Genomic DNA, 12,190 nt, shown 5'->3' on the forward strand with positions numbered 1-12,190 from the left:
GTCACGTTTCACTCCAGTCGGGAAAATGAAATAGGGATAAACCATAGGAGTATATATTTGTCGTCAAAGTGACCAAGTAAAGAGAAAAGGGAGATGTGTAAAAAAAAGATATTGGAGAAAAAAATTAAAAAAATATTCCATCTCAATTTATAGTTTGTATTTATATTAGTCATCATATTCTCCATGCTCAAAAGTAAATATTCAATGTAAAAAAAATGGTTATATTAAAAAATTCAAAAAAATAAAAATAAAAATAAATGACACAAGTCATTGAATCTATAATATATTTATCTACAAGTATTTATAATAATCTAGGTAAAATATTGTATATAATTTATTCATTTGTGATAAATTTGATAAGTTTGATCAAGTTTATTTTTGTTGATTAGTTATATATATTATTATTGGTAAATATATAAATGAGCTTTATATTAACATATATTTGGATTAATATAGTATTCAAAATTAGGGAATAATTATTTTGTTAAGTAATGTATTCAAGGTAAATATATTTAGATGATTGATTTAGTAATTAATATTTAATTAACAAAATACTTAACGGTGTAAAGACAATTTGGTCCTAAAAGATTAAAGTACAACATCTTTAATATAATGTACAACTTGGCAAGTATAAAAAATACAGACATAATTCAAGAATATAATTTGCATTGTCTCTTATAAATTAGTTAGAAATATTATACTCAACACGCTTTCATTCTCACACGTGTAAGTATATGATTTCTTTATTCGTGATAGTTCAAATGTATATATGGCATGTATTTCGTTTCAACTAAAAGCTGAATTGATAATTGAACTATAATGAAGAATAATTTTGGTCGAATAATTGGAATATATTATATATTCGTTGTATCCATGGAGAAAAAAAGTGGGATATTACTTGGATATTAGTAAGTTAAATAGTCACGTGAATGTCGGTGAAACAAATGAAAATGGAGACACACTTTATAGTGAGGCGGGAGAAAGGAGTTGTCTTCCGGATAGCATGCAATTGCCCCGCCATGGTGGACCACAATATTGTATGTATCTCATTTTATCTTTAATTCTATAACTTAAAATTATATATATTTTAGTTTTTTGAATAAGATCAAACACGCTTGAAAATTCTTATATGTATTTAATTAGTACTCCTTGGTTTATATATAATTAGCAATTTAACAAGTGTTATTATTTAACATTCAATATCAACATGTAATTGTCATTTATATATCATTGATATTGGTCTTGTTCTACTTCCAATCGTATTATTTTGATTTCAAGTTCAACTAGAACTTGTGATGTACTCCGTATAGATTAACAAATGATAATTCTCTTGAATATAATTTTCATTCTAGAATCTATTTAAAATAAAGTGTTTTAAGCATTATATAAAACTTGAATATAATGTGATTTATATTTTCAGCATTTTTATTCTAATTTTTATGTAAAAAAAAAAAAAGAAAATCAAAATGATATTTAACCTAACTTATTGATGGGTTATAACTTATAAGGCAATTCAACTAGTCCAATAACATGAGTGGTAGGCCCAATCTCATAGTTCCAACGATCAATTTTATAGAGGTTTAGCTTGACTATTGTTGGTCAATAAATTTCTTAGTCAGCTTAACTTGGTTTACAAGAGTTAGCCAATATGTACTTACAATACTAAGCTAGCTTGGTGGTCAGAAAATCTCTTGATTATCTTAATTTGCCTTGTAAGAGGTAAATTAACAAACAAATTAAAACGGTTGGTATAACCAATATGATATTTTGCTACATATATCGTATCAACAACACGTATGTATTTCTGATTATGTTTGAAATATGTATTTTTAAAAAAATTATAAATTTGAGACCGCTTTATTTAATAAGACACATAATAATTAGATTGGACCAATCAAATTAAAGCCAACATGAATATTTCAACACAAAAAATTAAGAAGCGTTTCAATGACTATGACTAGGAGGATACGACTAGTCTGCTAGGAGTCTAGAAGTGCCATCCACTAAACATAATTGTAATTTGTATCATTGAATGGACCGACCACGGCATTTCTACTAGCTTAGTGCTGTCACATTTCAACTGTTATTAATTCATTTATTTGTTAATTGATCAATTAATTAGGCTCATAGGTTGAGGAAAAAAATTCAAACTTTATTAATTGTGATAATTATGGTAAACTTTTAAAATAAAATTTGATCCAATTTAACTTGAATTTGATTTATAATTTTATAAAGGAATGAATTAAAGGAAAATTGTCGTTTTAATCCATTAATTATACCTAAATTATAGACTCAGTCCACGAATTATTACTCTATACAAATTTTCCCATTTAATTTTGTTGAAAATAGCCGTTTCAATCCATTATTTATAGATTTTATTAAAATTAACAATTTATTTTGAATTTTCAAATTACTAAAGGATAAATTGGTCCTTTTATAAAATTTCTATATTTGAAAAAAATTTACGAAATGACCAATATATCCTTTACTAATTTGAAAATTCAAAATAAATTGTAAATGATAAAAAAAAAAAATCTATAATGATTTTTGCGACTCATCTATCTAGTATAAGATTTAATGATGAATAAAAAAATTTTGGCAGGGCACATTATAATGCCAGACCCTCTACATATACATATATCACGAGTACAACATATTTATACAATCACAACATATGTACCGCAACAGAACATCCTATTTTTTCTCAAAGAAGAAATAAAAATAAAAAATAAATAAAGCTTAATTTTAACTCTACACAGCCTTGCTACAATCGGCTTTTCCGAAGCCCACTCTGCGTCTGATCAAGTCAAACTCCACCCAGAGATTTTGCTGATGGAAGTTTCCGATGATGTTGCTGGCCACTCCGAGCGATTCGGATCGTCCGATGCCCAGACAATGGACCCCACCTTCGACGTTGTCGGATATCCTGTCTCTGTTGACCAAGAGGTCAACCCTGTTTTCGAATTCGAAGGTCATGTCGCCTATCAGCCGTCCGATCTCCGTCGGGCTGACGTCGAAGCACATGTCCAGGGCTCCGGCGAAGACGTAGTTTTTCTTCAATTTGGGGCCGGCGAGGCGGACGACCTCTTCCCGGACCTTGTTGTACGCCTCGTCCACGAGAAACGTGTATTGCGTGCCGGAATCGATGATTGTCTGGCCGGAGCCGCCGGCGTCCGGCCGGAAAACGGCGGCCGAGATGTTTAGTTTTTTCCCGCCAATTTTGATTCCGGTGAATCCGACGGTGTAGGCTAGGGGGTCGAGGTTGGGGGAGCGGCGTTGGGTTTGGGAGAAAGTGAGGAGGTTGATGTATTGGAAGGCCGGGGAATTGGGGTTCCGGCCGAGATAGAAAGCTCCGGTGGGGATTATTCCCCGGCCGGCGCCGGCGCCGGCGCCTTGCCGGACGGGGACGCAGTAAGAGAATTTTTGTATCTTAGCCTGGGAGGCAAAGGATAACCTCCCAGTATTCATACCCAAAATACCCTGCGCCTCCGCGGATTCCGCGGCGCATCCGAGAACCAGAGGAGGGGTAGTTTGGGAATTGGAGAACGAGAATTTCTCCCTGACCAAATTACCCTCCGCTAAAGTCCCATCCGCGTAGAAATACGAGTAATGGCAGAGGCGGTTCTGGTCACAAGTAGTGGGAAGGGTAAAATCGGGAATTCTCGGCTTACACATCGGGTGGCTACAAGGAAGAACAGAGAACGACGACGACAGAGACGGGTCAAACGCCGCCGTGGGCGGCGGTTTCCGGGGAACTTTTTTGTGGCACTGAATCCACGACAGCTGGCTCCCCGTGTCCAACACCATCTGTTGATTCTGCGGCGGCGTCCCGATGGGGAGCGTAACAACCAGCGCCATCGAATACTTAAAACTCGACTTATAATCCAAAGAAGGCATCGCCGCTTTCGCCGCCGTCGAGCCGCGGCGGACCATTTTACCCCTCGCTCTCATCGACGACAGAAAAACGTTCCGCGCGGAAGATCCGCGCGCTATAGGAACGGAAGTGAGAGGGAACGAAGCAGAAAAAGACGCAAAACTTGAAACGAAATTCAAGAAGAAGAGAGATAGGAGCAAGAAAGAGGCAAAGGAAGCCATGGGAGATAGATGCAGAGAGAGATAGAGAAAGTAGGTAGGGTTTTATCACAGCCAATATTAGGGCGAATCTAAGAAGAAGGAGAGTTGAATGGAGAGTGAGGTAGGGGAGGCGAGAACTGAGAAGATATAAGGTTAGTATTTATATGAGTTTGAATGGAAGAAAGAGAAGAAAATAAAGCAACGCGGTTTCGTTGTAATGGGGATGTATGTATGTATGTATGTAATGATCACAGTTACCTACTTACTGTCATGCAGTTTATTAACAATGGAAAATACTATACATACTCTTATTTCTTACTCTTAATTTTTACCCCTCAGTTTCTCATAAATTTTTGAAATAGATATTTTTTTGGAACTTACATAATAAAATATTTCATGCGGATAAAAGTAATGAAGTAGAATTTGAGGATACTAAGAATTGCATTCTAACTACTACGCTAAGTCTCCTGGGATTGTAGTTTTGAATTTCTTAAATTTATTTAAAGAGATAAATTTTAAATGGATAAATAAAATTTACTTTTAATTTTACGATTATGGTGAGTTGTGACATTGTTATGTTTAATGTATAACATTTAGTTTGATCATATTTAGTCTCTTGATTTTGTTGATATTATTACATGTGGTCTTTTACAATTCATGTTCAATTGACTTAATTTCTATGACAATTTGATAATTTTAATATTCTATTTTGTATCACAACAAAAAAAAAAAACTCATAAATGACGTAATAAGAAATATAGTATAGAAACAAACAATGTTTTTATTAATTTTTTTTTTATCAAATGACTGTTTGTAAGCATTTTTTCAACAAAAAGAATAAATTAAGATTGTAAAATATGTAATTGTCTTAGAAATTAACATTAATTTAATGATAATTGTAATATATGACTAAATGTTACCGTGTTAGTAAAATTGTTGGACTAAATGTGATCAAATTAATAGTCCAAAACTAAATGTGAAAATACCTCAATAGTCGTGGTGCTAAAATTAAAACTATCTCTTAAATTTATTTCTAATTATATACATATTCTTCTCCTTTCAAAAAAAAATATGCATATTCTTCAAAACGAACAATTTCATACATTATCTCATATGATTCCAACTTTTCACCTTCAACTATTAGTAAACCAAATTTATTATTGTCATCACTTAATTAAGAATCACTTTAATTTTCTCCCAAAAGATTGAATCCCCAACCTTAAGAACCCCAACACTCCGGGACGACAGAGTATGTGAGAAGAGGTAAATCACGATAAGTCTGTGGCTTAGTAGATATGGTGCGTATAAGTGATCTGCTCATTTTGAACATAATCCTCACACTGTCGCTATCGAGTTTCAAACCTTAATCTCTTCTTACAAATATTGTCTACGGAACCAGTGAGTTAAACCCGTGCACACAAAATCACTTTAATCTTGATACGTTAGTGGAGGTGAATTGTCAAGTTTATTTCAATTATTTACCGTTTCTCTAAAGTGCTGATATTTATAATATGACCAGTTTCATAGATATTTTTAGTTTTGCGCCCCCAATTATTGTGGGCAAAGCTTTAATTAAGCCACCAAAGTTTTGTGTACTTATAAGATTTGTTTTGCGTGTGGTCCTCCGATCCAAATTTGAATTTCTTTTACTTTTTCAACTTATACCAAATTTGTTAGTACTCTGTCCTTGATGGCTTCATTAATCTTCTCCACTACATATATATTATTTTATTTTCCTGGTTAAAAATGGTAGTACAATAAATTAGCTGTTAGTAATTGACACTACGGAGTAGCTAATTTGATGAATCCAAGAAATGAGACAAAGGAAGGCGCGGCGTGTACATTTTTCCTTAAATTGTCCCTTTCTTAATGCCCTTTATTGCAATCTCAATCTCCATCTTTCCCTACAATACTTGTCAACCCCAACAATTACAACTTGTTTACTTAATTCAAATTATAATTTTTTGTCTAATGAAAAAGACGTGGATGTCTTTCAGTTTAACTAGAGGTTTTATGTTCAAATTTTGATAATGCAGTTACCATGTTTTGCTACCCTTAGTTTTGGTGTGACCAGAATCAAGTTGCGAATTCTCGTGTTTGATTGGTAAGATAAATTTTGTTTCTTGGGTTTCAAATTTTAAATTTTAAAGATTTGGAATTTCACACAATATCTTTGGCGTTTCAAATTATTTTAAAATATGCTGGGATAATACAATCTTCGTATATCTTTGTACGAATAATTATGTTGGGACTTTTAAGCTTTTATAGTACTCATCTAAGTGATTTCTTTTCTGCCAGCCAAATAATACAACCCTCATAAAATATGCATTTATTCATTTTCATAAAATTTAAATTTAAACTGACTCATTTGAATTTTCTCTGGGAGAATGTAAATATTCATGTAACCAACTGAACTGACGGGGCATGAGAATTGCTATGATTGATTTCCTTAAAGGAGGTAGGTTTTGAAGCTGCTAAGCACAAAAAACACGTTAATTACTTTCCTGGATCACAAGGTAAGAAAAGCTAGATGCTTGGCATGCCATTTTTATACCTATCCTTGAAGCTTTCTTCATTTCTTTTTCTTTATTTTTTTTTGGTAATAAATTATATATGGATTATTTTTTTTTTTTGAAAACATATATGGATTATTTAAAATAATTGAAATGATTTATTTGAACTTTAGTCATTGCTTTACAATTCTAAAGAAATGATGCAAGAAAAGCTATGGTTCTGGTACGCTCACCTACTCGAGCACTGGAATCTTCTATACACAAATGTATCAAATGGAGTGATGATTGTTCAACAAAGGGGGATCCATTCCCTTCAAACTTGCCCTTTTAGCTGGCTCTAGCTTTTACTTTCCTATTAATTAACAAAATTAATAAAACACAATTACTATATGTCAAAACATGCATATATATATCGAGGGTCGTGGTGGAAACAGACTCGAAAGTGATGATTCTCGCAATTAAAGGAGAGATGGACTCTCGTCCTGAAGCTAAAATATTGATTGATGACTGTAAAGCCATCATGAGAATTATTCGAGGGTATGACATTATGCATGTTCTCCGAGAAGGGAATCCGTGCACAGATTATCTGGCTAATCTGGGTCAAAACAGTGGGTGGGAGACCACGATCCTGGATCCCCCCCCCCCCCAATGACGTGAGGGACATCCTTGCTAGGGATGCGAGAAGTGTTACTACTAGAAGAGTCTACTAATTTTGTGGCTTTGGCCACTCTTGCACACCCAAAAAAAAATGCATATATTTATGGTTATCTTCTTCAATGACCTATAGACCAGCACTCGTTGCTAGTTGTGAATTTTGTGTGTTTAAATCTTAATAACGAACTATTATAGGTAAATAGTTGGTATGCTGAATTATTACATTTACAAGTTTAAAAATCTAATTAATTTTTTTATTTAAAGTTGAGAATTTCATAATCAAATTGTTAATAGGTGTGGGGTACTGGGGTGTACACTCTATTTAGAAGAAAAAAAAAGTTAATTAACTCAAATTTTGATTGGTGAGAGGTTTTGGGTACTTAGGGAAGAGCATCATTATCTGTGATTTATTTGGGGTTTATGTCAGAGATTATGCCATGTCATAGGAGAGGAGAGAGAGGAGATGGGGAGCTTCTGCAAATTAGGGGAGCATAGAACAGTGCAGAAAAAAGAAAAAGAAAACTTCTGTGCGCGTTGAGCGCACAGCATGGCCCACTCTGGCGCGTGCAGTGCGCAAGGTGGGCGCGTCAGACACTCCTGACAGAGTCTTTTCAAATTATTTTTTTTATAAATTATATTTGTTTTTTACCTTTCTCCCATTTTCTCTTTCCTAATCACACTTACAAAAATTCTTCAATGCGAAAAAACTCCACATGGATGCTTTAACACGGCAACACGCACATAGACCAGGCCATATCTCTATGTTCAATACTTTGATCGGCGGTAATCCTAGTTGTGGGACCAGAAAATGTGGTGGGTCCCCCTGCGCCTAAATCATACAATATGTTAATAATTTTATAGGAGATGTTGGTGCACATAATATGGCACTAAATTTCATAAGTCCATTTCCTAATTAGTTAAGGAAAATAAAATTAAAACAAAGCTCCCACATGGTCCATTCTCGTTAGCTTGGTCTTTTGCAGACACCCACAATCTCTTCCCATCCCATTTAAATGCCTCCAAATCTAATCAAATATTTGATTTGGATGAACAAAGAACAAAAAAACGATTTCCTATATTAATTAATTTAATATTCTACATATCCTTTTTATATAATATATATAACTTGTGAAGATTGCACAACACTTACTACATGATTGCACTACACCTAGATACGATTGCACCATAAAGCCCTCCAAGCATGTCTGGGAGTGTAGCAATGTAATCATGTAGTAGTTGTGGTGCAATTCTTCACAATTTTGCAGTTCACAAATTAAAGTTGGTTATCTTACCTGATTAGAAATCTATATGTGTATATGTGTGTGTGTGTGTGTGTTTATGTTCAGTGCACTACGTGGGTGCACTGTGTTAACCTAATAAGTAATGCATGGACACTAGACATTAGTTTTCCCACCTAATATGCTACTAAGTCGTCATGATTTATTCATCCACTATTTTATTGGGTCAAGATGTAAGAATCGCTGAGAAAATTTATATTTTGTGGGCAAATAATGCGTTGGTTTCACAATGAAATTAGGGTCATATTGGAATTAATTGTATTTGAATTTTTTGGTGCATTCAAACTTGAAGAAGAAGCTATGTGCATTAATGGTTTGTGCTAGCTCATACCCATAATTTCACAAGAAAACCTTGTAGGTGAATTAATTATGTTGAATTTGATAAGTAGCAATAATTTTTTCCAACTGCAATCGTGTCTTGGTGTCCAAAAACTACCAGTGGTTTCTAGTGGTACGTGGTACAACTATATGACATTTTCACAACATCTAGTAACCTACTTTTACCATATATATTATTTAGGAGAAAATACTATATAGACTGTTATTTTTTACTCTTAACTTCTATTCTTACTTTTAAATTTTTAATGTATACATTTTTTGGACCAATATGATGTAAATTGTCTATCCTTGTTTGACACATTGAGTTAAAGTGAGAGTATAATTTGAAAGTTTATATAGTAGAACTCTACACGAGAGAAATCTGTAGTCATTATTTAAGAATGTACGTTGAGTAAATTTCATTCTCGTGTAACAGTTTGCAAACTATACAAAAGAGATAAATCCCACTAGAAAGACCCTATATGACAAACTCGATTGAGAAGGTGTTGACAATAATTAAACTTCTAACGTTCTAATTTAAAAATCATGCATCCACTCAATTCAACCACTCTTTTTGAAACTCTACTATATATATTACTCCGTATTTGATTTTTCTTAAGATGTCAATAAGTATCCATACCTTTTATGCGGGATATATTCATACTTATATGTCTGCATGTTGTACCAAATATTGCTTCAACATCATAAAATTTTTGAGCGTATAATATCTTATTATATTCTTTCTATTATGAGATTGATATGAATTCGACTAATTCGACTAACCTAAAATCTTTTATCTTAGTGTGCACATATAATAGTCAACTATATAACTTTATAGTTGTATTAACAATCTATTCACATTGTACAAATTTAAATATTATTTCCCATAGTGTATACCGAGTAGATTTCAAAACTAATTTTTTTTTTTAATATTCTTTCCCTTTAGTATTTTAAGAGCTCGATAAAATCAAGAACCAACAAAGATTTGCGAGCTTACCTACTACATCGTGTATTCATATTTGGGTGTGGATGACAGCACAAACCTTATAAATTTTAAAATGATGAGAAATATAAGTATTTTATATTATTTAAGTTTGGCACAAAGCTAAATAAGACCAATTGGGGCAGGGAATTCAAACTTTAAATTAAAGAAAAAGCTACCTAAATTAATTAGTTGGCCAAGGAAATATTTTATATGTTTGTTTTTAGAGTTTATTTTCCACCCAAAAAAATATTATAAGACAGTGACATAATAATTATGTAGATATTGAGTTAAAACTCAATAAATCTTGTGCAAATATGGCTTCAGTAAATCATAATTTTAGATATTGGTAAATAATTTTTTGAATTAGCTACTAGTCAAACAACTAAACAGAATGTTTAACATTTAGTTTTTTTTTTTCTTTAACGCTTTGATCTAAAATACTAAAATAGAAAAGTTGTTTTGTATTTTTTTTTTTTACAAATAATGTAAAATATGGTTTCTTCTCTACCAAGTAAAATTGGTTTTAAGTTGGTTAACAACAAAAATAAATAAATAAATAAAATAATCATCAAATTTCAACAAGTTAATGAACTTTGTCTACCTCAAATGACCCGATCAATCATAACTACATAAGAAATTTTTGCTGAAAATAACATACGGATTCAACATGTTTATAAATCATATCATAGCCAAATTAGCATGATGTTAAGATTTGACAACCGAACCATTCTTCCACATAAGCTTCAATCATAAGTATGAATTATTGAGCTGGTCAGACAATAAGTTTGCACGTGATCTTTGATCACAAGTTGGATTGCCTATTGACTCTAAGTTGAGCAGGTCCGTCAATACTTAACTAAATTGATTTATCTTTTTAGGTCTTGATAATTATCACTCAATGTGTATACTTAGATAGTGACCTTTTATCATTTTCGTAAAACAAAGTATGAATTATGGATAAGCTTGAACCAAATGGCACAATGAAGTACCCATCTTTTTTGGCTTTATTGTGTTACAATCTTAATTTTTAAAATAATAAATAAATTAAATGATCCTGTTTTTCGCAATTGTCACTGTCGGACTGAAATTTAAATCAATCAAGGGTTATGATTAGGCACAGGCACAACATGAGATAAGGATGAATATAACACATTGACAGTTTGATGCCTGCTAGATACATTGTTAATGATCATCCCGTCGTTGTCTTTGAAAATTACTTGTGCTTAGCTTGCATTGTTAATTATTGGTTAGCTAGGCTAATTATAATATATAATAGGAATAAAGATCAAATATGTCATCAACACGATAATATAATTAGGTCACTGAACTTAAAAAATCAACAATTAAATCTCTGAACTAACTAATTTCATGCAATTCTCTCAATTTGTAAGTTTCTAACATGTCAACATAAATTTAAATTTTTTAAATAATTATTTATATAAAATAAAATTAAAATTAAAAAAATTAAAGAAGAACAAAAGTCCTTTTTTTTTAAAATAATTATTTTAAAAAAATAAATAAATTTAGGGTTATGTGTTGGAAACCTGCAAATTGGAGGAATTGTATGAAATTGGTTAGGTTAGGGATTCAATTGTAGGTTTTTTAGGTTCGGTGGCCTAATTGCATTTTCATGTGCAGTCCGATGACCTATTTGACCCTTATTCATATATAATACGGAGTAATTCTCAAAATTGCTATAATATACTCCGTATAATAATTCTCAAAATTGTTATAGCTAGGCTTTGTTTAGATTGTTAATTGCATTGTTAATTTTTTTTTTTATGACTACAATCTAATCTATCTGTAGTGTGGAGATTTGAATATGTGAATCTGTGATCATACCCTATATTATAAATGGTAACAATAATGCTATCAAACCATATATAAGATACTTGGGTATATCATCAACAATTAAAAAGTTAAATTTAGACCAATCATAATGGAGAGTTGAGACAGATAAAAGTGTGATTTATCTTATTTCACACCCCTCTCATGACAGAAAAGATGGAGGGAGGGAGAATAGATCTGATCTAGATATTTATGAGGTTGTTGAGAATAAAGCAAAATTCTTCTTTTTATGCGGTCCTTCCCAAATACACTATGGTGGACACATGTCTTGTATAGTATCTGGAGTCCAGTGAAAATGCATGCATATGTTTTCTTCATTAATAATGTCTCCTCATCATAATGAAGATTGAATTGAAGAACCTTATGGCCAGTGGTTTATGGTTCTGAGTTCTCAGGAGGTGTAGATTTTTAATAATTGAATCTCTTTATTTTCTCTCAAACCAATTGAGATGCTTCCAAGCTTAGATTTAGATCACACGCCATTGGGCTAAGTTGTTAGT

At 32.3% G+C, this 12,190-nt stretch overlaps 1 protein-coding gene across 1 annotated transcript; it reads right to left on the minus strand.

The window, feature by feature from the left end:
* Nucleotides 1-2,563: 2,563 nt before the first annotated feature.
* LOC116013839 (aspartic proteinase PCS1-like) lies at nucleotides 2,564-4,224 on the minus strand. The gene has a single exon (XM_031253786.1). The coding sequence runs from the start codon at nucleotides 4,093-4,095 to the stop codon at nucleotides 2,752-2,754; it is 1,344 nt and encodes a 447-aa protein (XP_031109646.1). The 5' UTR covers nucleotides 4,096-4,224; the 3' UTR covers nucleotides 2,564-2,751.
* Between the last annotated feature and the right edge of the window lie 7,966 nt (nucleotides 4,225-12,190).

Source organism: Ipomoea triloba, chromosome 3 (assembly GCF_003576645.1).
Source record: "Ipomoea triloba cultivar NCNSP0323 chromosome 3, ASM357664v1".
In the NCBI taxonomy this organism is placed as follows: domain Eukaryota; kingdom Viridiplantae; phylum Streptophyta; class Magnoliopsida; order Solanales; family Convolvulaceae; genus Ipomoea; species Ipomoea triloba.

Bases quoted from the DNA above. Each gene is read 5' to 3' on its own strand.
- LOC116013839 (XM_031253786.1), bottom strand. From the start codon at position 4,095: ATGGCTTCCTTTGCCTCTTTCTTGCTCCTATCTCTCTTCTTCTTGAAT.